The 26,193-nt window shown below is 39.5% G+C and overlaps 1 protein-coding gene across 3 annotated transcripts in view; it reads left to right on the top strand.

Moving 5' to 3' along the window:
- BRAF (B-Raf proto-oncogene, serine/threonine kinase) overlaps positions 1-26,193 on the top strand; it is a gene marked incomplete at both ends in the record, with an annotated part of 74,729 nt that overhangs the window by 21,065 nt on the left and 27,471 nt on the right. For all 3 annotated transcript variants that reach the window (XM_082495524.1, XM_082495523.1, XM_082495522.1), the window contains 4 exons: positions 4,617-4,880; positions 23,145-23,248; positions 23,989-24,091; positions 25,394-25,542. In XM_082495524.1, the coding sequence (XP_082351650.1) occupies positions 4,617-4,880; positions 23,145-23,248; positions 23,989-24,091; positions 25,394-25,542 (620 nt within the window). The remainder of the gene's footprint in view (positions 1-4,616; positions 4,881-23,144; positions 23,249-23,988; positions 24,092-25,393; positions 25,543-26,193) is intronic.

The raw sequence follows: 26,193 nt of genomic DNA, 5'->3' as shown, positions 1-26,193 counted from the left end.
GTACAGATTTAGGAGTCTTACTAAATGAAGAAGTCCTGACGTACGTTGCTGTCTATCTTCAGCTCCCATTTAACTTAGTGGGATTTGCATTTGATCAACAGCCTAAAAGGTCAGACATCTTTTAAATAGAAACACAATCTCAGTTTCAAAGACCAGGAAACTGTTGTTTAGGCTCCTGAGAGTCTTGCCATGTGTGGCATTAGATATTATCTAACGTTGATGAGGAAGGGAGAGAGCATGGTAAAACCAGTTGGTCTGCTTGAGTTTAGACTGAGTTTCTAACCAGATGTGGTAGGATGCAGGAGAAGGAGAAACCATATTTTGCTACTTGATTTTTTTCCCATATCAATTAGAAAAAAATATATTTAATTGTTGCTTTTTGTTTTCTTAGAAGTTATTACTAGAATGTATAGCCTGGTTAGGGCCCCAGAAAGCAAATTTCAAATATAGTATAAATAATATGTAATAAAAAAGTACGCATATTTTTGAGAAAATCCCATGTCCTCATCTTGTCAACAGAACCCTTTTGGCACATCTGTGTAACACCATGCAATTAGTGTTGACTGCTGAGGTCAGTTTTTATATTGTCAGTAGGTTGCAACATTTAAGAAGTACCTTTAACTCTGCTGCTCCTGAGTGAGCAGCAGTTCTGTTATGGTGTGTATATACACTGTATTTAAACATGCCAACTTCTAATGCTTTAGATGGACTGGGCAGCTTACCAGGCCTTTATACATTTTGCTTAGCTGAAGCCTAAGGAGTATTCTCATGTGTATGAGACTATGATATGATATGCATTTATACTGATATGCAATGTAATTAAAATTAACTATTTTACATAGCCACGTGTAGATTGATGACGTGCTAATTTGAATCTGTCTCCTTTTCAAATATGTATTTTCCTTTAACTTTGTGAAATACTGTAAATTCACACTAAAATGGGAGCCCAGTAGTGATACAGCAAACAAATACATTTGTTGAGGACAATGTACATTATTAAAGACACTCTATTTTTGGCAACTCATAAACAAGCTGGAGGAGTTGGAAGAACAGAAGCCTCATGACAAGAAGCAGCACAACAACAAAAACGAATGTGGTATCTTGCCCCTGGGACAAGGTGGGTGCCCATGGGTTCGGGCCGGTGGCTGGCTGGGTAGCAGCTCTGCAGGAGAAGTACCAGGGATGGCTGGTGAGCAACGAACTGAGCTGTCAGTAACCCATCCTCACCATAACAGCAGCAAACTGCAGGCTGGGCTGCATTAGCAAGGGTGTAGCCAGCACGAAGAGGGACCCATCTACTTGCTACTTGTGGGACTGCATTGGGGATGGTGTTTAGCATGGAGAAGAGAAGGCCAAGAAGGAACCTGCAGGCTCTTGCAACCTAAAGAGAGGGACAGACCCTTTTCAGACATGCAAAAGGGGAAGAGGCAGCATCACATCGAGTGAATTTCATAAGAGAAGATTCTTCATCATGAGAATGGTTTTTGAGCCCTGGAACTTGTTGCCAAAGGTTGCGGAGTCTTCATCCTTCAGGGCTTTTCAAAACTTGCTTTGGCAAGGCTCTGAGCAGCCTGACTGAACTTAAAAATTAGCTCTTTGTTAAACAAGTGCTTGGACTAGATGACTTCCAGGGTTACCTTTCAACCTCTTCTGTTTCTAGTTTTTTTCTCCTGTGATTCTATATCAAGCTGAGAGGCAGTTTTAAGTTTTCTTGTAAAACAGTTTTTCTTGTAAAACAGTTTTAAGTTTTCTTGTAAAACTCACTTCTTAATGGGAATATGTAAACTGAATCGATTTCATTCTGGATTTCATAAACTTTTCCTTATGAAATGCCTTTAAAATCCTTAATTTAATGAATTGCTTGGATGTTCAGCTTAATCTTTATAATGAAGACACTGTACAAACTTAATTTTAATTTTTTAGTTTATTTTTGAAAAACAAGGTTAGAAATCAACCTTATAGTTGACCCAGAGGGCCGTGACTGACTTGAAGGTTTGTGTAGCTGTTGGTGCCTGTCTCATAATATGGTTATGCTACTGCAGGTCTCTGTTGTAGATAGGCCAACTCTGCAGCATAATCTTTCTTTCAGCTAGAAATACTTGCCATTGGTCAGCTCTTTCAATTTAATTCCACAGGATACTTCTATGTTCTGACTTGGTGCTCTTGACTGTGTAAGGTCTATGGGCGCTAGTCAACAGCTGAAACCAATGTCTCGCCAAAGTACTTAATCTTGGTGAAAAAGAGATTTGATTGGAGATATTCTGTTTCTGCTGCATGTACTGTTGCTCCTTCTGTGTAAAAAGAATTTATTTTTTCAAAAGAGAAAAATGTATTTTCAGTCTACTGATGCATTTCTAGTTCCATTATGTTTTATTACAGGATCTTCTGCTATGACATTGAGTTAACAGTATAATACTTGAGAGCTTTTGTCTCCATAAAAAAGAGAGCTTTTCATGCAGAATTTAATGCTGTAGAACCCAAAGCCAGCAGCAGTTCCCAGCTTTCCATGCTTATTGTTTATTCTCTTAAGATAAATCATTTGACTTTGAGTTTGCATTAGTGACAGATTAAGCTGCCAGTGTAAACATTGTAGGATTGAGTATTTTGAAAGATGTGTGTAATTTTGTGAAGGAACTAGACCCGCAAGTATCCAGAAGCAATGTAATGTTGCATGTGTTCAAATAATATTTTGCAATGTTCATGAGAAAAGGAAGTAAGTATTTAGAAAAGTATTGGTGTAATGGTAACAGTTTATGACTCTAAATTTTTGTTTACTGAAAATAATTCTTGACACATGGAGCTTTTACCGGAATTTACATGAAAAGTTGATCCTGGAAGTAGGAGAGAGACACTTGTGTTACTGTACAGGCAAAAAATGACATTATTTATAATTGGGTAACCTTTCAATTTACATTTGACAATAGAGTTGGGCTAGAGTGAAAATGTTTTGGTTTTAAGTTTTCAAGTTTGGGGCCCGTTCGTGAAATGTTAGACATCTTTGGTTTTCAAAAGAAATAGTAAGTAGTTCTCAGTTTCCTGCAACTTATGTCCATTTACTAAAAATGGAACCCATAAAATTTAGAATTTGAAATTCTAATGTTCACCACTGTACTTTAAAAGGCTTTTTCTTTCTTAGTCCTCACTGTCAAATTACCATTCTCTGTTAACACTGTGGGGATAATGACACAAATTTTGAACACAGATCCAGCCTGGGGGATGCTAAACCTTCATGAAAAGCAGGTGGCCAACCACTGTTTACTCGACAAACCCAGCCTGGGTTCGGTGAACCCGCACATGCAACTCAGAGAACTAAATTCATGGTAAAAGGTAGTATTTGTGGCAGTACTGCTGCATGCTGGTTATTTTTTTCTATTAACTTTAATACTTTTTTCCCACATGTAGACCCTGCAGACTTTTTGGTCAGTTCAGTTCTCCTATAACTTCAATTAGCAACATGTTATGCACAGAGAACTTGAGGACAGCAACTTTAAAAAAAGGAGTATCTTTCTCTTACATAAATATATCCTCTGTGGCATTGAAAATTTATGCAGCTTGGCATAGATCTTGGTCTTGCCAGAGAGCCAAGTAGAAAATTCTGATCCCTACTGCTTAGATGTTGGGTTTGTAAGATTTTTGCTTCTTATTGTCTGTAAGGGTCTAACGCATCCTTGGTTAACAATGATGTGCTTATCTAGCATGAAATACGCATTCTTTAACCGATTCAGATTTTTGAAGGTACTTCGTACTAATTCTGATACTTGGATACAGATCAAAATTTTCTTGTTATAAAGACAAAGTTGATTGCAACAAATTTTAAACAAAAATGTATACTAGTTGTATATTTGTATTATAGAGCTTGGCAGTAATGTTTACCTTGGCTATGTTTAATAAAAACTTAATGGAAAAATTTAATGTTACTCTGTTTGTTTGTTTGTTTAAGAAACTTGGTCTATGTGTAATAAGGTTTTACATTAATTTTATTTTCCACCAAGTTTATCTCATGCATATGTTAAAAAATTCTTTCAAAGGATCGCTTTTACATGTTATGGATGACTTTGTAACAGGGCAAACTTAGTTGTGTTCTGATTGAAAGAAAGTTTTTTCTACTATCTGGTATGAAATGGTAGTGCCAGAGATGATGTTGAACAATGAGCCAGGTGAGTTGTCAGATACAGAAGGTAAAAGGCAGATTTCAGCTTTCTCTTAATTATTGCATTAGATGTATTTAGCTGTCATTCCAACAGAATGATAAATTTAGCTGTAGCACAGTAATTTGGCAGTGCAGCTGACAACATTTGTTAAAGATTGCTGTGTTCTTTAAAGTAGTTTTGAATTAGACAATTTAGTGCAGATGCTTTGAAATTGTGACATGATTTTTTTATCCACTTATCCAGTCTATTAAAAAATTAGTTGTTGGTTCAGAAGGTTTAACATAATGAATTGAGAGCCATTTCTTCTTTGTGTCCTACTAAAAAATTGACTAGACCATTTTGTTCATATTCCTGGGAAATATGAATTAGTTTAGAATGTGTTTTGTTTCATGTTCATTCTGAATTTAGATTTCTGGTTTTGTCTGAGGCTACTACCTCATTAAAACAGCTACTCTTCCTTTATAGGCCTATGAAGAGTACACCAGCAAACTAGATGCTCTACAGCAGAGAGAACAGCAGTTATTGGAATCCATGGGGAATGGAACAGATTTCTCTGTCTCCAGTTCGGCTTCAACAGACACAGTTGCATCATCTTCCTCCTCTAGCCTCTCTGTAGCACCTTCATCCCTTTCGGTTTATCAAAACCCTGCTGATATGTCACGGAATAACCCTAAGTCTCCACAGAAGCCGATTGTTAGAGTCTTCCTGCCCAACAAGCAAAGAACTGTGGTGAGTCAGTTTCTGTTCACATACTTGTAACCTCAGTATTTCCTGTATCTCTCTCCCTATGTATGCAAAAGTTAATTTTGGAGCTGAAAAAATACCTGTGTGGAGGTCAAAGAGGTGGCATGATCACTATTTGTGCTCTGCTGCACTCAGTTGTTTTGATATGTTGAATGTTTCTACAGGGTTAACACAAAGATATCCATTATAGTAGTAATACAAAATACAAAACTTTCAGGAGTTTTATAACAATAAAGATACCTCAAGAAATATTTTTCTTAAATCAGCTTCCTTGGCTAAATAGTAATCTACTATTTTACAATGGTTGGGGGGGGAGGAAGCTCTGTTTCTTGTACTATACAAAATTATTGATTAGTTTAACAGGGCAAGGATTGAGGAAAGTAAGCCTCCTGCAGAATTGCTGTGCAGAATTGCTTGGGTTTTCTTTTTTGTTTTCTCCACCCCTCACCCCCCCACCCCCGGCTTACTGTGATGAGTGTTTCATATTAGGACCCTGATGCTCTCAGGCCCAGTGTAGAGAACTGGCTACGGGAGGGACATAGTTGCTATTAGGAGGGGCAAGAACCATTGCCTGCAAACTGCTCAAAAACTAGTGTTTTTCAGTTTTGACAATGTTACAGTGATTGTTGGAGTCATGGAAGAAGACCTGACTTGTTGCTGGCTATTTAATTGTCTGCTACAGGCAGGAATTTTTTATCATTTAAGAGCTGAGGAGCTTTGATATGTGCTTTAGAATAATACACTGCAGACTGTGGTACATGAGACTTACTGACAAGCCATACTGTAGGCTCTGTTTTACAAGATGGTGCGTCCTCCTCACTTAGGAGGGGAACTGTGGTTCCAGAGAAAGTGGAAAATGAATGGATGGCACAGCCAGTGTCCATGTGAAGCCAGTGCTTTTTGTAGCACTCAGTCAGGTGTTGCCTGTCACTGGGCGGTGACTGCCTGCGCAAATTGAGTTGCTGACGAAGAGAGAAAAACATGAACTGCCCTAGTGCTGGGCATTGGAAACATGCTCTCCCTTCCCCTGCTGCTTTTCTTCCATCCCTCCCTCTCCCTGCCCCACCAAACAAGAGATCATAGCATTTGTAGTGGGAACAACAAATTAAAGGACAGTTACTTTCACCTGATTTGGTTTTTTAATATTGCTTAATTGTTAGAGATGTCGCTAAAGATTGGAAGTAATATTTGTTATTTGACTAGAGAATGGGGGTTTAATGCAAACTATGACCTCTGTGCAGATGTACAGTGTTAAGCAAGGTGATTTTGTTGTCTGCCTGTGAGGTATGGCTAGGCACATAGTACTACCCACATTGTGAAATTTGAAGAGAAGGTGCTGGATTTTGGAGAGACTGGTTTCTTCTTCATGTGTTCTATCACACCCTGTCTGGCTGTTGTAACCGCAGCCCCTGTCATGGGGCTGTCCCACAAGTTTTTTTCTTTCACAGTATATGGCTTCCTGCATTGGTCTGTGCATTTCCTTTTCTGTCTCTCCTATGTGTTATCTTGTCTTCTTCTCTAAGCAATATAGTATATTTCTACTCTTCTTATTTTCTCCTCATCTGCAATATTGCTCTTCTGCTCTTCCTGTTTTTCACCTCCTCTTCAAGCCTTTTATCAGAGATGTAGTAAGGCTTGTCTCAAGTCTGAGTTCTGTTTTGCTTTTGCAGGAATCATTTTATATAAATATATAAATATAAATAATAGTTTATAATTATGAAATATACTACATTGAACTTGTAGGCAAGCATGATTTTTTTATTATTATTTTTGTGTGTGTATTTCACCAAGTTTGAGTTATTTGTGAATATGCAAATGTGATTACAAGTTAGGAAAAAAGGGCAACTGAATTTCAGTGTGGACCAGGTGATACAATTTTGGGCCAGTACAGAACTGTCTTGCCTCATCTGAGATGTGGTTTTGTGCATGTTGCTGATCCATTCTAATCAAAGTAAACCAGGTTGTCTTCAACCAATGCGTCTTCAAGTTCTTAAGTAACAGTAAAAGATCAGCTTGGTATGTTCAAAACCATGTGTGAGACAGTGTTTTCTTGAACTAGTATTTCTTCTTACTTTTTATCCCCAAGCTTTGGGTTTTTTGGTGAATATTGTGATTCTGTGCCTATCAGTCATGCTCATGAGGAGCTTGCAGATTTAACCAGAGATACTAAGTTCAAGAGAGCCAGCTTGTCTGTTGCCATGTCTTCACTAAAAGTTACCTTTCTAGCTTGAGGACATGCTGCCTTTTGATTAGGGAATTGTATCTCTTAGCAGTAGTACTCAGTGGCTGGCAGCAGGGCGATAAGAGTTTTTTCCAGCACTGAATCTAGATGCTCTTTTCTGGCTATGGGAGACAAATGTGGTTTAACTTGGGTGGAGTCAAGGAGGGGCTCTTGCTCCTGGTCCCGGCTCTCTACTGGAGTCTAAACACACCCTTTGCCTTACCAATCTACCCTTGCAGCTTGTTTCCAGGAAACCAGTGGTACCAACAAAAGAGTAGGAGACAAGCTAGTGGTGGAGGGAAAGTGCAAGAAACTGTGCTAAGGCACATGGAAAATAAGGAGGTGACTGGTGACAGCCAACATGGCTTCACTGAAGGCAAATTGTGTCTGACAAATTTCATGGCCTTCTAGGACAGCGTTACAGCATTGGTGGATAAGGCAAGTAAAAATGACATAATTTATCTGAACTTGTCCAAAGTATTTGACACTGTCCCGCATGACGTCCTGGCCTCTAAATTGGAGAGACATGGATTTCATGGATAGGGGATTGGCTGGATGGTCGCACTGAAAGAGTTACAGTTAATGGCTCTTTGTTCAAGTGGAGACCAGTGATGTGTGGTGTTCCTCAGGGGTTGGTACTGGGACTAGCGCTTTGTAATATCTTTTTTGGCAACATGAACAGTGGGATTGGGTGCACCCTCAGCAAGTTTGCTGACGACACCAAGCTGTGTTGTGCAGTTGACACGCTACAGGGGAGGGATGTTATCCAGAGGAACCTTGACAGGCTTGAGAGTTGGGTCTGCACAAACCTCATGAAGTTCAACAAGGCCAAATACAAGGTTCTGCACGTGGCTCGGGGCAATCCCAAGCACAAATACAGGCTGGGTAGAGAATGGATTGAGAGCAGCCCTAACGAGAAGGACTTCGGGGTTGCTTGATGAGAAGTTCAACATGAGCTGGCAATGTACACTCGCAGCCCAGAAGGCCAACCACATCCTAGGCTGCATCAAAAGAAGTGTGGCCAGCAGGTCGAGGGAGGTGATTCTGCCCCTCTGCTCAGCTCTCGTGAGACCCCACCTGGAGTACTGTGTCCAGCTCTGGAGTCCTCAGCACAGGAAAGGCATGGACCTGTTGGAACTAGTCCAGAAAGATGATCAGAGGGCTGGAGCACCTCTCTTATGAAGACAAGCTGAGAGAGTTGGCATTGTTCAGCCTGGAGAAGATAAGGCTCTGGGAAGGGGCCTACAGGAAAGATGGGGAGGGACTCTTTATCAGGGAGTGTAGTGATAGGATGAGGGGTAACAGTTTTAAACTGAAAGAGGGTAGATTTAGATTAGATATTAGGAAGAAATTCTTTACTGTGAGGGTGGTGAAACACTGGAACAGGTTGCCCAGAGAGATTGTGGATGCCCCGTGCCTGCAGGGGTTCAGGACCAAGCTGGATGGGGCTTTGAGTAACCTGGTCTAGTGGGAGATGCCCCTGCCCGTGGCAGGGGTGTTGGAACTAGATGATCTTTGAGGTCCCTTCCAACCCAAACCATTCTATGATTCTTTGAAGTCTTTAGTCTCAAATCTGGTGTAAGTATGTCTGTAGATGCACTTGAATAAATTAACAGACAGATGCCTGCAGATGGAGGAACTCATGAGCTATCGGTATGAGATCACTGGCTGGGAGCTCAGGTTGACAGGATTCAGCTTCATATACTGTACAGCAAGGTGGAGGTCAGCTCCAGTTCTGCTAGGAGAGACCTGGTTTTGGTTGAAATCGTTGTGCTAAATAAGCAATTTGAAATATATATTCAGGTCTGGTCAGCAGAGACTGCAAATTAGTGGTTCAGCTTTGGCTCAGGGAGAGAGCTGACTTTTTTACTTCTGTTTTACATGCTGCTTGGATCTAGTTGTGTTACTAAGTTGAAGTTTTTCTTTAATAGACCTAGTAAATTATCTGTTTTAGAGCTGAGAAATGGTGCTTATAGGAACTCCCGAGTGTTTGGGTTATTGACCAGCTGAAGTTCATTTCTCTGAAATTTGAAACAGTGCTCATGTTATTGAGAAAGTAGGGAATTTCTTGTAGGGCGAGTCTTAATGTAGTTCCTCTGTTTTCAATATTTATTGATCCTACATGTAGTCTGTTCAAAACTAAGGAAATTCCAGAAGTGAACCCAATTCAGAAGGAATTGCAGTTTTAACTGACAGTAGTCAGATGATAGGCTACTTGCCTAAAAAGCATGCAGCAATTTTCAGGGAACACTGAGATTACTTGCTTTGTTCTCTCAATGGATAGAGAAGTGTTGCACACGTCTTAGTCTTCCTTGATAACCTTTGGCTTTAGGAACAAACCTGTCGTGTCTCTCTTGTGCCCATTAACTAAGCCATTTGCTTATGTAGCCATGATGGGAGTTTGGAGTTTTCAACTATACAGGATGACTTCCAATGTGATGGGTTGAAGCAGGAAGGAGATTCCTTCTGAAAATATGTTGTACCTGCTATTAGGGCCTTCACCTCGCCCAAGTCCCTGTTCCATATGGCTGTTAAAATAAAGATAAAATGTGTCCTATAACCAAGCACATAGCTGAGACAGGAGAGATGCTGCTAAAAGTTGCAGTGTTGCAACAAGCTTCCCCGCACCCTGATCTTAATTGCTTTCGATTAATATCTGCTTCTGAAATAAATATCTTTTTAATATCACAATACTATTTTCAGTCTCTACCTCCAACTGCAGACCCACTTCAGGAGGGGAGAAATCTTGCCAGATACCATGAGTCTGTTATTTTTATCTGGGAATGCAATGACAGTTCTTAAAGTGACTGGAATTAAGTTGGTAATGGAGAACCAACTCCTTATTTTCCTTCGATCATACTCTGAAGCAGTCCCAGGTACTACAACAGCCTCTATTTGTTTAGAGCTGTTAAAAATGCAGGAAATGGACGGGGGTGGGGGGAATGCTTACATTTTTTACTAGCAACTGCCTTGTTACTTGAGAGTTGTCTAGGTTTTTTGTTTATTAGTAGTATTGTTTGTGTGTAGGATAAAGCAAATACATCTGAGTTGGCTCCAATTAGAAATATAATGCAAGGAAACTGATGGAGTACAAAGAAATGAGACCATGTGGATCAGTGTGATTTCGGTGCATAGCTAGTGTAGCTGATGTCAAGTGTCTTTATAGGTGTCACAATACAGCAGAGTGTTGGACAAAGTTTTTCCTAATGTAGGAAAACGTGTGAAGGTGTTTCCATGAAAGTCTAGCCAGTATGTGATAGATCCTACTGGTGCTCATCATTTAGCAGTTGAAGTCAGCATCTTGATTCAAGCGGCCATGCAGCAGGGTTGGAATGTAACTTTTTTAAAGCAAAACTAAGTAGCTGGCTTGGTTAGTTGGAGGGGAGTCAATGAATAAGTAGTGTCAGAAATAGAAGATTGTTTTCCTTTGTAGTTGGTCTGGGAAGAGACAAAGTTTCCTTCTCTGAACAACCTCCTAGAAAAACCAACAGATTGTTTACTGTTCTCGGGCAGGGGAGATGTTTATCCCCTATAATGCAGGGAGATAAATGTCTGAAGTGTGTACACTTCCTCTTTCCTCAGTGGCATGGTTCAGCTGGCAAGTTAAATGTCCTTTGGAGAAGCAGTCTGCATAGATGTGACCAGGATAAGTCTGTGCGGGTGGGTTTGTTTTGTTTTGCTCAAGGCCAGAGAGAAAGATGTTGAAATAATACAAGTGCAAGATGGTAAAAGCCTACCTGAGATTGTCAGTTGTTTTGCAGAACAAATTGATGAGGCTTATCCAAACTGTGGGTGGAAGAATTTAGGGAAAAATCAGTTTGAAGCTTGTTTGGGTTAGGAAACTAAGTGGCTGTAGGCTGGATAGTAACAAACCTGCTAATTAAGGGAGCGCTTTTGGATGAGAGAGGGAGGTAAGAACTCTGACCTTGAACAGGCCACTAGAAGTCTGAGAGATCGCTAGACGCTGAGACTTGGTTTTGGTGGAAGGGAAGTAGTCTTGAATGGGAAGTGGATAGTAGTGTGTCAGAATAAAAGCTTAGCTTATGTTTACCAATGAGATTTCTAAGAGAATGTATGGAGCCAGAAGAGAACACAGCCTTGTGGGGTCCTTAGATAATTGTGTTGTGGATTACGATTATTTTTCTTTTTTTACAAATTACATGATTGAAGGTGCAAGTAGAGAAAGAAATGAAACAGAAGATGACATTCATGCAAATGAATAGGAGGAGACACGTATCTGATTGTTGGGAAGGGGTAGTAATTCAAGGAAAATGAGGATTAACAACTGATCCAGAGGTGTGGGAAGAAGTCATTAAAGATCTCAACAGGGTAACTTCTGTTTAATGTAAAAAGCAGAAGACAGTGAAAAAGTTTAAAATGAACTGAAGAAGAGGAGTTCCGGGCAATGAGAATAAACAGCTTTCCATGAATGTAGAGATTACAGGAATATAGTATTTGCATATAGGACAAGATTTAAGCATTTTTTGGGATTGCTTCTAGTTGTGTGACTTTTTTTCTTTGAGGGGTTGGGGGGGGCAAGTTTTAGGTTTTTGAGCACCTGTGGGACTGCCAATTTTAAACTGGTGGGCCTGGGATAAGGAAAAAACCCAAACATTCTCAATTGCAAAGACTGTTCCAATTTTGCATTCCTCTGTAAGAGTTGACAAAACAGTTAAAATTATTTAGATTTTCACCTATTGGATTGCTTGGTTACTGTAGACCTTAAGACATTAGTAAGACTTTTAGGCAGCTTTCCTGTGATGCATCACGTGTGGCTGATCCCTTGCAGGAAAGTGTTTTGAGACCTTGAATGAAATAAACATGTTGTGGATGTACCTGGAGTATCTCTGTTGTAATGGAAGAGTACAAGAAGAGGGCAGGCATGTATGATATTTTCCTTGAGTCCTCTTCCAAATTTGAGCTATTTGTCACTCAGGAGTTTTATGAGTTTGAGCGTTTTCTGTTTGGAAACCCTCTGTCCAGTCTCCATCAAACCCATGCTGTGGATATTAGAAATTTGTGTCTTCTGGTAAGGAATTCCATGGGCATGGTTATATGTCATGTGAGTAATCATATTCTGTATTGGCCTTTAAATCTGCCACATGCTAGCTCTTTATACTGAAGGAAATAAAGGCTTCTGAGAAAAGCTATTTAATACAAGGCCTGGTACAAAAACAAAATAGCTAAAGCTAGTCACAACTGCACGGAGGAACAATTTTAGGAGGTTTCTGATGTTGACATGAAGTCTTGTAGGAAAGTAGATAATGTGGTAGGGGGGGCTTCTAACTCAAGTTCCTTATGAACAAGATCGTATAACTTGCTTATATTAGCAGCCCTGAATGATTTTGTTTACCCAAGCAACCTCTTCCAGCCAAGTACTTATAGTGTGGGAAGAAACAGCCTGAAAGCGAATAAGCAGCCCTGAATGATGGTAAACTGGAGCGTGGAAAGTTAGAAAAAATTGGTGTTTAGTTGTAAGAAATGCTGGGCGGTTGAAAGCCATCAGGTGGTGACGGTTCTTGCTCTTAATCTGTATGTAGCCTGTTGCTGTCTGCTGTGCAGTACTAGCTTCCAGAGGAAATGTTTGCTTGGTGTCTTATGGCCTTCTTGGTGGAGTGGCTGTAAGGGCGGTAAGGAGTCTCAGCTGCTCTGCTCAGTGAGTTTATAGGGGGCCTTCTCACAGCTCCAGCGCCTGCTCTCTTTCTGTGAGCATGAACAAGGAGTGGATTTGTTTGTTTTGAATTTCATTTCTGACCATAGTGGTCAGAGTAGTGATGGTGAAACTTGGGAGGGGGAGAGGGAGAAGTAGCAGGTGCTGTTCCTGCTTTGGGAAAGCTTGGTGGCCTCCAAGTACTTCAGCTGTTTGCAGATTCTGGGTAGGATCCAATCATTGTGCATTTTCACCCACCATGAGGTCTCAAAACTTCCTATGGTAGCTTCTAAACTGAAAGTAATAGTTTGGTAAAGAAAAAAGTTTCCCTTTCTTCTATGTTTAATTATGGAGGACTGTCTGGTTTTTTGGTTTTTCTTTGTTTTGCTTTTTTTAAGTTTAAGAGTAATTAGTGTTGATTTGTATAAAATCTCTGCATAAATTTGGGCCAGTAAAGCTCTTTTCCACTTCGTAGTGCATTGGTATGCTTCATATAAGTGTCATAGTTACATACGTATTAGAAAGTTAATGAAAGTTCTCAAAATGCAAATGTGAGACTGAGTTTTTAAAAGGGAAAATTTGTATTTTTAAGACTTGCAGAAACTAAACAGGACTGTGAATGCTGTGCATGGGGACAACTCTTATTTCGGGTTTCTTACTTGTCACACCTTGGTTAATTAGCGTACATCTGCCTTTTAATTAGACAAGCAATCATGTGGTCTTCTCTGCAGTCATGAAGACTGGAAGAATCAGATTTTTTTACCCTAACTAAATTCTTAGCATAAATTCTTAATTCATCATGCATGCACAACTGGAATGCTTCAAATGTTCTGTTTTCAAATCTGGTACTCGATGCATTTCTTCTGACTTAAGATTTGCATCTTGCTTTCTGCAGTTTATGCAGCGAGTTTGTGCCTCAAGCTTACTGAGTAATAATCACTGGATTTCTGTAGGCATTCAAGCTGCCCTACCAGTTTCACCTGTCAAGTATAAGGAAAATTCAGAGAAGGGATGTTCAGGCAGCTGAATAAATTAGTTTCTTGCTTTTAATTACACACCTGGTTTAACATGATTGGGTTTTTCTAATCAAAAACAATTACAAATTCCCATGACATATCAAACATGCAGCAGAAATTGAGTTTATTTTTAGCCTGTGCCAATAGATGCTTGCTGAATGTATCTGAATGCTTTGGAATTTAATGCATTATATGAACAGACTGGTAGAATGAAGTAATAGGGAGTTTACTTACAAGTAAATGTCACTTGATACTTTAAAAAAAAAAAACAAACTTGGATTATCTGGGAGAGCTATTGGCCTACCTATCCTATTGCTGAAAGGCAAAATCAAATTAGAGACTAAATTTTCATTGGGAAGTAATTAACTATGGAAGATCTCTTTTAGGCTGTCAATAAGCAAACGAAATTTTATTACATCACAGGAGTTGTACAATGAAATAAACTTTACAGCTACCATGAGTAAGTGCTTCATGTCTGGGAAAGCCTGAAGAATATGTCTTTGGGAGGTGTTTAGTGAAACAAGGTGAGCAGCAGTGCTACAGCAGACTGTACTGGGGTCTGGCTTGAGCTGAGTTAGTTTTCTTCACAGCAGCTCATATATTGCTGTGTTTTAGACTGGTGACCAAACCAGTGCTAATAACACACCAGTATTTTAGCTATTGCTGAGCAGTGCTGCACAGGGTCAAGTTTTCCCTGTTTCCAACTGCCCCTGCAGTGAGTAGGCTGAGGAGGGGGCACGGCTGGGACAGCTTGACTCTAGCTGACCAAAGGGCTATTCCATTCCACATAATATCATCCTCTGCAGTAAAACAGAGGGGAGTTTTTCTAAAGTTGCTATTGCTCAGGGACTGGCTGGGCATCAGTCTGCTGGTGGTGAGTGATTTGCTTCTGCATCACTAGGAAATTTTTTTCCCTTCTTTTTTTCCCTTCACTTACTAAATTGTCTTTATTGCGACCCAGGAGTTTTCTTGCTTTTGTCCTTCCAATTCTCTTCCCCCACCCCACTGAGGGGGGAGTGAGCAGGCAGCTGGGTGGTGCTTAGCTGCCTGCCGGGGTTAACCCACCACACCAGGCTAAACTCAGTCTTGGTTAAATCCAAAGTAGTATATGTTGAAAAGAGAATAATTAAATCTACTTCCATTCTGTTGACACACAGTCTTAGATTGCAAAGTCAAACGATATTGAAAACTTGCCATTATAAAATTGATGGCTTGTCATCTGGGATGCCTGGTGCAACATTGATCACTGCTTTTCAAGAATATTCCTCAAGTAAGAAGAGCTTAGTGATTTCTTAAGAGACGGAAAGTCTGTCTGTAGAAATTAATGATAGAGGAAAATACTGTTTGGAGTGTTTCCTTTACCTCGGCACTTGATGAAATGGAATGCAAGTCACAAATCTGAAAATAATTGGAAGAAATGTTTTTATTCCAGGTCTAGTAAGTCATACTTAAATTCATGGCTTCTTGTGTTGTTTAAGTAAACTAACCAACCAAAGCTTTAATATTTTTAGAGAGTGTGTATACTACCTGGAGATGAAACTATCCGTTTGTTTTCAGGATCAGTTGCAACAGTTTAAAGAGGGATGTGAATTCTAGTTTCTTGCTCCCCCCTGCCTTTAAAGCGTTTGGAGAGTGATCGTCAGAGACAGGATACTATGCAAGTGGGCTCTGGGGCTGATCTATTAGAAAGATTTATTTAAGCTATTTTGTAACTTAAATTCCTAATGCGTTTGGGTTTTTGTTTGGAGAGCAGCCAGCTGACTCTTTCGTCACTTGAACAGAAACTGCAAGGTCCTGGGTTTTCATTCCCATACACTGCCTATGGATATTTTTCTAGATGAGCATTTCTCTCAAGTCTGAAGCTGTGTTTTCCAAACGTTTTTTTTTTATTAGTGGGTCGCTGTCAGTCTTCACAACTACTGGGACTAATATTCACCCTAACTAAAATTTGAAGATGGTGATCCTGATGTCTACTATCACCTTAAAAATGATCAGTGCTCTTCTGAACACAGTTTGGAAGCTGTCCCTCAAAAGCTTGAGAAATGATAGTGTGGAGACTGCTGCTGACTATGCACAGCAGGTTTCATCCAGTGTGGTTTAGTGATGGTATACTCTTGAGCAAATGTTCTGTATTCACATAAATCAGGCCATTGTGTTCTACAAGTGAGTACCCCTTAATTGCGTTGGAGGTGCAAGTGGGTGCTGATAACCGATGTCTTTGCAAGTTAAATGGGATGCTTTTGATGGAATGGTAACAGCTTTGTAAAATGGGTAAATTCTGTTCAGCTTCCCTTGGAAACAAGATTTAATGCAGTAGAATTGTCTCCCATTTGTCTTACTAATGTGTTCCATTAAGAATGTATATTCTTAAATGCTGCTTTCTCCTGGAAGTTGATCAGAGCTTCATGCACTGAAATCCAGAACAGCTGTGTCTGAAAGCAATGTTCTTCATTTTATAGACTAGGCTATGATGTTCAGTATCATCTTAGGTCCTCTTGTCATGGTTTGGGCCATACTGGCCACTGAAATGAATGACAGATGCCTTTCTCCACCTCACTCTCCAAGGAGACAAGGGAGAGAGAGAGACCTGTGAGTTTAAAAAAGAGATTATTTTCTTTTTTATTATTTTATTAATAAAGTAGTTTAATGGAATATATACAAAACCATATTGATCTCCCAGGATGATGGTCACATCACTGGCAGACACTGGGAAAGTCCCAGACTGGACTCAGTGATGGACGGGAACTGGATTTCAGATCTGGATTCAGGAACGCACAGATCGGGATTGAAGGCAGATGAATAGACAGAGTCCTCCTTGGACGCCAGCCATTGAAGAGAGAGACTGACCCTTTGATCCCTCAGCTTTTATACTGAGCATGAGGCAGATGGGGTGGAATACCCTGTTGGTCAGTTTTGGGCCCGCTCCTCCCCGCAGGTGTGACCCCTCTATGCTTTTCTGCTTCCAACCCTCCAATGGGGCAAATAACAAAGTTCCCTGCCCTTGGGTGTTATAGCAATAAGTATAAGCAAGAGCCTCTCTGCATACCATTCCTTGGCATAATTATAAACAGTCAGGTTTTATTGCTCTGGGAGTGTTCTACACTCTTAAAAATATGCTGTTTATTTCAGAGAATTCAGTTAGTTAGAGGCTTAGCTGAAAAGTAACATTACCGAACAGAAAATTGGTTCTGTATTACCTCAAACCAGGATACCTCTTTGCCACAGAAGGGGTTAATTTTATCTGTTAGTGCTGTAAGAAGTGGCTGGCTGGTTAAACATTTGTCCTTCATACCTAAGATGAGAAATTAAATGTGGATCTCATGTTTGGATTTTTACCAGAAAACCTAACATGTCAGAAGGCAAAACTAGTTATTTGGCAAAAAGATAGCTTAGCTTAATTCTCTTCCGACACATTGAATTCAGTGAGCATGTTGCTGGCATTTTTTAGTCATATAGGTACCAGACAGGAAAAACGTGTAATCTTTCAAGGTGTATGTGTTGAGGTAAGTATATCAGTACTTTGAAGTGTTATTTCAAAATCCATACTACTTGCAATATTCTCGCTATTTTACCCAGTACTCTGTTTAACTACTTAGAATTTTTCTGAAGCTCTAAGGTAAGTTAGATGTACTTTAGCCAAGTGTTATTTATGTATGTATGTAAAGTGAGATGAACTACAGTGCTAGGCTGAGGAAAAAACAGAACCAGATAACTAGTTTTGAGAAGTATAATACTAGATATTCAGGGCTGTCCAGCCTCTCCACTTTCAGAGAATACCTTTACATTGGTTTTTGAAGTGCTCCTCAGTCTCTTCAGTCTCTTTATTGCTGTAAAATATTGGAAACTGCACTGGTGTAAGGAACACTTTTAACTTACTGAGACTATGCCAGTTTCTGCTCTGATGTTAGAAAAGTGATGTAAGAGTTATTTAGGGATGTAGCCCTGAATTTCTTACAGAATCGGGAATGACCTGATTTACCGAAATAAATGATTTATTATGCATTGCTTAAATGCTTGTGGCTGCGGTACTAAATATATATCAGCAATGTTGTTATTAATACTTACTGTCCATAGAAATAGTTAACATGAGTAAAAGAAACGAGGAGCTTAAGTGCTGTAGTTCTGCTTAATCTGTCTAGGTAGTAAGACTGTTTTGAGAATTTTTAGAATCTAGAATAATTTTCATTTGTTTCCTTGGAACTTTACATTTGCAAAGTTGAGCATGTGTTTTGGTGTCTTCCTGGATCAATGACTACTTGCCCGATTCAAGATGCAGATTACTTTCTCTGGTATATTATTAAGCTACACAGCGAACACAGCTTGGAGCCTGTATTGGCAGCTTCCATACTATTCCTTAGTATTGTGTAGCCCATGCTCTTTCATGCTCTTCGCTTTTGAGAATTGTTTTCTGAATCAACTTTCAAATTGTTATGTAAACCTAAACCTTTTCTGATCTACAAATCTTAGGTATATAAGTAAATTAAAAAGAAACCCTTTAGCAATTAAAATTTGGGAATTCCTGATTGGAGATTCCCTGATTCAGTAACATGAATTTCTAGGTGGTAACTGTTATGAAACAGATTAAGATTCTCTTAGTTACAAACCAGAGGGATCAAAAGATAATGGATGGGCATGCACAAAATGGGTTTGAGATAATATTAAGCATTCTTTTTTTCAATAAAGTGCAGACTGTTCAATTTACCAGATTACAGTCATAAGGGTGCGGATTTTGGAGTAGGTCAGAACTTTTCTCATGGGGAACCGATTTTGTCAAAGAATGCTGGTGTGATTCAGTTAAAATGCTCTGTGGGAACCCTGTGAAAACTCTTGATGGAACTGATAAAACCACTTTGGTGCCTGCCTGCGGTGGTGGAGCTGCCGGCTCCTGGCAGGCAGCCGGGGGGCTGTGCCATGCCAGGGCTCCTGCTCCTTGCTCTCCCAGGCTGCGGGGCCGCATGACCTCCCTCCCTCCGGCTGAGGGCGAGTAGGAAGCTGTTCTGAAACTCCTGCTTCTGTCTCTTAACTGGAAAAAAAAAAATAATGTCTTTGTTTTTTTTTTTTTTCCTTGAGATTGAGTTGCTCTCCAAATCACTTTCTTGGAGCGGGATTTTTCTTTAACTTTGCCATGATTTGGGTGTGAGAAGAGGATGAGGGGGGGGGAAAAGAGAGGTTTTAGTGGGAATACTTTGCAGGGTGAGATTCCTGCTTTACAGCAGGCGCTGGTAGGGACTGAAGGAGGGGGCTGAAGGGCTATGTGCACAGATGGTGATAGACCGTACTGTACCAGTCTGGGAAAATGATTAATCAATACTACAGGGATTTATTCTAGTATTTAGTTCTTTTAATTTAGCCTTCTGTTTCTCTGCTCAGGAGTTCTGTAAGAGAATGTTCTAAATGTGATGCTGCTACAGGATTCTGGTGATTTTCGAAAGTAATCAAAACAGTTCCCCAACTGTTTTTTAGCTGGATCTTGTAAATGGCAGTGAAGAGAACAAATGTTCTATCCATGTTTCTAATTACAAGTTGCATAAATACGGCTCAGATGTTAATGAAGGGGACTTGGGGAAGTAATACTGCGGAATAGCAAATGACAAGTGAGCAAAACGTTTAATGCACATTTTTCATATTTCTGTTGCGCTTGCATTGCTGTAGGCAACCTTCATTCTGATACTTTCCAAGTTTTGAGAGCTTGCCTCAAAACTTGGGAACTTTATTGATTTCTTGGGACTTTATTGATTTCTTTAAAGAAAGCCTATAACTTGATAAATCTTGTTTTCAGTAAAACTTAAAAGAAAAAAGTAATCACTTGAAATGTCATTATTTACACCAGTGTAATTCATTAATAGAGTTGGAACTTTTAGGTTCCTGATGCAGATCTTTTTTTCTTCATGAGGTACTGCAGGATGTTATTGCCCTTTATGGAGGATCAGTGCTGGAGGAAGAAAATGTCTTCCAGTGAGCACAAGGCTCCTTCCCTTTTTCTCTTCATCTCTTCCTTAATGTTAGTTACCTTTCCGCTGCTTGGCTTTTCCTCCTTGTCCTGTTCTGTTCCCTCACCCAGGTCTAGATTTTACTGCCCTGATTTCTCTTAATACTTGCTGCCTTGAAGTTTTCTGCCTAAGCTAGAAACTCTCCCACCTTATGCTCAGTTCTAACGCATCTCTTAGGCATTCCCTTCCCCCTGGTGCTCCTTGTTCAAAATGAGCTCTCTTTTCTCCTAATCACAGCATGAAAGCTTCCTGTTCAGGATGTGCTTCCATTGCCTCCCTAGTTGTTTCAACCAGTGGTAGTTCATCATATCTGTGTTTTCTGCCGTCTGCCTCATTTAGCTCTTCTGGCTTCCCTCTGTCCTGCTTGGCTGTTTCCCAACCTGCTCATGGCAATGCTGACTCCCCACATACACATGCTTTCCCTGGTCAGTTCTTAAGATTGTCCTGCCTCTCTTCTCCCATTTCTCCTTCATGCCCAACCGCTTTCCTGGCTCTCTTCATTCCCCTTTTCCCCCTGCCCTGGGTCTGTCTGTCACCTGCTCAGTGTTTGAATGTCTTCTTCCACTGTAGATATCAGTGATGAAGTAACTGAGGTTGCTGGAAAAGTAGACCTGAAGTGTCTGTGGGGGCTCTACCTCAATCCTGTGGGAGCTGTACTTACAGGACAAATAGCCTCGAGCCAAAGAACACTTGCATGTCCCATCAAAATGGCTTGTAATGGGACCTGATCTGTGTGGGAGGTTGGAGCACATCTCCAAAATCTTCAGAGATGTTAGTCAAATTCTTCAAAATATGTACTCTGTAAATAAATATGTTGAAGGCAGGGAGAACTTGTCACCTGGTACTTAGGGGACAGATAGGTTCTTTTAGAGATCCGTGGAAGAATGATGGCGGCACTAAATTGTAGTTACAATTAAAGCTTTATTTTCTTAACATTATGTTATGATTAGTATAGCACAAAATTTATTATTAGAATGGCACGATTTCTACAAGCAGGATCAGTATAGTCCAACTTATTAGTAGCATAATACAGAATTTATAGTGCAACTTAATTTATAATTTCTAATCACCTGCACCCTCTGCAGATTGGGTCAAATCTTAACACATGGTTTGCCATATCAATATAGCAGTCATAATCTAGACTCTAAATTCATATAAAAGAAGTCACTCCCTCAATTCTTGGAGGAAGCAGAGGATGGTGGAGGCATCCCTGGTGGCGGCAGGCCCTGAGTCTCACTGTCCAGCAGCAGCTCCAGTCCAAGTTCTCCCCTTGGGACTTATAATGGCTTGATTTTTCTAGACAGTGCTCTGCATGCTGTTACTCTTTCCTGTTCTGTGACAAGGCCATCAGCACCACCTGATGGCCTTGGGTGACTGGGACCATCAAGGCCAGCAAAGAAAGGGAATAATCAGCCTGGCGGCACCCAGGAACCTCGGGGTCAGTGGGGAGGGGAAGAAGAAATCTGTTTGGTTTATCTACTTGGTTCACAGGACCTTCAGGACCTAATAATGAGAGGAAAGGGAACAAATACATGACCTGCTCGGTCACTGAGAACGGCTGCTTGCCTCATAAAATGGTGTTAGTTATGCTAAACACTTTGCCAGGGATCGGGAGCAGGGGATACTGGTCACAGAGTGACCCTATGAACAGTTGGTTTTGGTGTGAACAATTAGTTTGGTAGAAAACTAAGCAACAGAGGGCTGAGTTTTACAATGGAAAGTTTGTTGACAATATTGACGATAATAGGTGCTCCCAGACTCCCTCTTAATACCAGTGACAGGTACTGGTAACAATTAAGGATGATTTATGATGGAGGATTGACCTACAAGTGATTGAAAGTCACAGTGTTAACTTCTAGGCTGGGAAGAAGTTACTTAGATTAATAAAAAGATGCATTAAGAAGTAACGGAATGTGTAAACCAAAGTCACTTAAGGCTGAATATCAAGATTGTAAAGCAGTATGCTATAGGATATTTTTTTCCAAGGAATTCGTGAAAATTCTCTTCTCTAAATGTTTATGTGTTGATCAGATGAAATGCACCAATATCCAGTAAGAAGCACTTTCATATTAATGGGAGGAAGACTGTGAAGCAAAATATTCCTTTAACTTGTGTCTTCTGTGAGAGCATATGTTTGAGTTCTAGAAATGCAATATATAGCGTAACCTCAAGTGGTGTTCACAAAGCCACTTGAAATAGACTGCTACTTTTCACTGTCATCCTTAAGTAGGACATAGGGCCCCTAAATACCCATGGAAATTTAAGTGCAAGGAGCAAAAACTAGGCTCCGATCCAAAGGTAGTTGAAGCTGATTAAGAGACTGCTTTTGGCTACTGAGGGTTCTGGCTTAGGCCACTAGCAAGCTAGAATTGGGTCTCGGGTGTTCAGACAACTTTGGGTTTTTCTTTTGATTCATGTTTGAGGAGCTGTCTGTGACTGGGAGATGTCCCAGTGTTATACCACCTGAAGTGTTATATATTTTCGCTATTTAGTTCTAGTAGTAGTAAGTGGGTAATACTCAACACCTTATCTCCACTTAATCACCAGATTATATATTGTTCTGTTTTTATGGCTTGACACTATACATTGTTAAATCACAGGTATACCTAGAGATGATATACTTATTCCTATATGATATGCCTACAGCTAGAATAGAGGCAAGGAAAATATCTTTACTTTTCATAGTTTGCAGTTCTTTGTTTGGCTAGTTTTAGTCTGCTTCTCTATTCTTCCCATCCTGTTAGATATTTAAACTTTTCACGTAGTGAAACAGAAGCGAGGAGTACGTTTTTCAAATAGGAAGTGTCTGTAGAGTTGCAAACGTAGGTTAAAGTGAGAGGTGAGGGTCTGCCTGATTCAGATGATTTGTTATATTTTACTTGTTTGCATGCTTATCTTCTATTTTAGAAATAGAAAATAAGATGTTTACATTTTACCGTCATGTTTTCTGAGTGCAGCCTAAGTTAGTTCTTTCATTTTTAATTCCACTCGGCATGTTGCCCCACTTAATTTTACAGCTTGGCCTGAACTTTTTCTAGATGTACATAGTTATTAGCTATCTGTGTGCTGTGCCTCCACTTTCTTCAAGTTGAGAAGAGTTGGACAGTCACTTTTGGAGTTGGGTCAAGACTACGTTCCAAATGTTAATAGAAATGTAGAGCTTGTTCTTTCTTCTAGCTGAGCTAGATTGCTTATATACTATTCACCAATAAAATTATCCGCAGTACAGAAAACATTTTGAAAAACTTACCTAGCATTCTGTAAAGCATCGGGAAAAGTGGGTTTTGGCACTTCAGGGTCAAAATGTTTGCATCAGTTTGGGGGATAAATTGGAACTTGTTTTAAGTAATTTCTTTTATATTTGACTTCTAGGTTCCAGCAAGATGTGGAGTGACAGTCCGAGACAGCCTAAAGAAAGCTCTGATGATGAGAGGTCTTATTCCAGAATGCTGTGCTGTTTACAGAATACAAGATGGGTACGGTTTGTGTGTGATGGTTTTTGCTCTCAGAATCTCTTCTTGGAGTTACCCAGTATGGCTGATCCTATCCAACGTTGTGGAAGCTGTTTCCAAAGTTCAGAATGATATGACACTTTGCACTAAAACAATTTGTGTCTTGATGACATCTAAAAAGAATGGCAAACATCTAGAAAAAGATTTAATCACTTCAAGAACGGGAAAAATATAGGCTAATATGAGCTTACAGACTGCAGGCAAAACACTCATTAATCAAAGTCATGCTAACCAAACAAGTATTAATAGGTTTCTTTAACCTTTTGGTTTAATTTTACTTGGTTATTGTGCATTCCTAACTGACTATAGAGTTCCTGTGGGGAAAAAAAATAGACTTTGCAGTCCTAAAAAGTTTGTAGATTTTCTTACTGCACAAAACTAGCCATCTCTTTGGCTCTTTTATGGAACAAGTATTTTCACAAGCACTTTATTTGATCAGAAGGGTGTCTGTCACCTTGGAACCAAGGAGTTGGCCACAACTGGAGCTGTTTGAAAAAGTGCGTTTCTTTCATGCAGTTTGTCCAGGGAAGGTGTGCTCTCCTTGCTATGTGCTGAGCTTAATGTCTTGCATTTAAAGCTTCCTGCAGTTAGAGACTGGGTAGCAAACCCCCACAGTGCAACTTTCTAGCTGATCTCACATCTTCAGCAGGAGACCTGCAAGGGTTTGTGCACTGGTGCTAATGGAAGGCTTCCTTACACTTTAGAGAGAAGAAGCCAATTGGCTGGGACACTGACATTTCCTGGCTCACGGGAGAGGAGTTACATGTGGAAGTCTTGGAGAATGTGCCACTCACGACACACAATTTCGTATGTATTGGGTTTTATGGAGTGTTGAGTAGGGTTAAGCCAACTTTGTACTTTCAAATTCAAATTAACAACTTTGAATAATATTTTCTATCTGTGGGATGCGGTGGAGGTTGCAAAAGAAGTTTTTAATCACAATAGCTTAAGTGAATTAGATAGAATTGTAATTGAAGTAAGTGATGTTAGAGTACTTGATTGCCCTTAAAACTTTCACATTTGGATGGAATACACCCTCTAAAATCTATAAATGGAGGGGGTTTAAATCAGCACTGCATTGCAGAGCTGTAATAATAATCTACTATTTTTGTATTGCTGTATCTATAAAATGTATTCTGGGCCTCCCTGCTGGCTCTGCAGCAGCAATTAACTAATGAACTAACTATTCCCAGAGCAGTGCTGACATCATCAGTGATGCTAGTGCACAAATATGTTTTGACCTGATAAGGCACCAAGTAAATGGAAGCTGCTAAACAGAATCCATCTAAACTGCTATAGCTACGCACAAAATCCTGGAAAAAATGTTTTTCACATTGAGAAGACAGACCTTTTATTTACTAAAACCCCCAAATTCTATTTTCAAGGTGCTTAAACTTTCATTCCAACAAGGTAGTTTGGCTATGGCTAGTTAGATGAAAGTCTAGTAGGCTTAACATTTTTTTGATAGCCTTCTGAAATTTTGATTATTACATGTAGTAATACAACTAGAATGTGTTTTTATGCCAAGTATTGATAAATTTGAAAATGAAACTAAATCATTTTTCCCCTCTATAATATGGGGATAACATATGTTCACCCTTCTGCGATTTTAAACGTTTGTGAGTTTCAGTAGTCAAAATTGCAACTGTATATGTAATTATACATAGAAGACATATATAAGCCCTGTCTGTATTTCCAGTCCTGCAATAGGAATTTTGGATAGAAATGTCATTTGTCTCCTGGAAAAATTAGAAGATGAGATAATCTTTCAGCAGCTTTTGTTTTTATAGGTTGTATCCAATTAAATTCTGAATGTTTGTCTCTACCATTATAACAGTGCACTGTTTTGCTTCAGACTTGTTGCTGTTTTTCTTACTGCTAATGAAGTGAAGCATTAATTCCATTAAATAGTTGAAAGAAAATTTTAATGCATGAAGACTGTTTCAGAAAGGAGACAATCTTTTATGTCAGTCTGTTTGATATATAAAACTGTAGCTCCATCATCAAAAAAAGAGGCTTGTAAGTGTATTTGAGGGAGGTAAAAGCAAATAGCCTATCTTAGGCTTGCAGAAGGACTCTATTTAATTATGATTATTTTTGACAATATAGGTACGAAAAACATTCTTCACGTTAGCATTCTGCGACTTTTGTCGAAAGCTGCTTTTCCAGGGATTCCGGTGCCAGACATGTGGCTACAAATTTCACCAGCGCTGTAGTACAGAAGTGCCACTGATGTGTGTTAATTATGACCAACTTGAGTAAGTAATCACAATTCTTTTTAAAGCTGAGCCTTTTATTAAGCTTACAGCTGTCAGTGATTTCTTATGTTAAATCTGTAATGCAGGAAGTCAGAGGTGCTGCCTGAAAAAGATATAGGAGCTCTACTGTTCTTATGAGAATGCATAATTCATATTCTTTCTGCTAGCTCAGACAACCAGTTCTTTTTTTTTTTTTTTTTTTTTTCCTGGACTATGAAACGCTTTCTTTGAAGCATGAATGGGGTGGCTGAGCACTTGACTGTATCAGACAGGCTTCTCATTGTTCACAGTTGTTATTCTAAATCAAAACTAGTTCTTTATTATGTGATGGCTAGGGCCCTGTTTAAATGTTTTGATGTGGGTTTATTCTCTTCAATCTGAAAAAAATGTTGAGACACTAGTTTAATATGGTGAAATTGCAGTTGGTTTTACAGTGATTGAAAACAAATCCGTTAGAGAGTTTGATGCCTAGGTAAGAAACATAAAAGAGAATGTCCCAAATAGTTGTGTGTTCTTGAATTTAATTATTGATCTATTTGTGCAAGTCTTTGATATAGGTTAAGGATCTGTTGTAAACTGGCTCTGTGTTCTATTTGATCGGTTTCAGCAGATGCTATTAAGTCTTTTAAATAGACTTTCATATAAGGAATC

Source organism: Vanellus vanellus, assembly GCF_965231255.1.
Source record: "Vanellus vanellus genome assembly, chromosome: 1".
Taxonomy (NCBI): domain Eukaryota; kingdom Metazoa; phylum Chordata; class Aves; order Charadriiformes; family Charadriidae; genus Vanellus; species Vanellus vanellus.
This window is presented reverse-complemented; position numbering and strand designations above follow the sequence as displayed.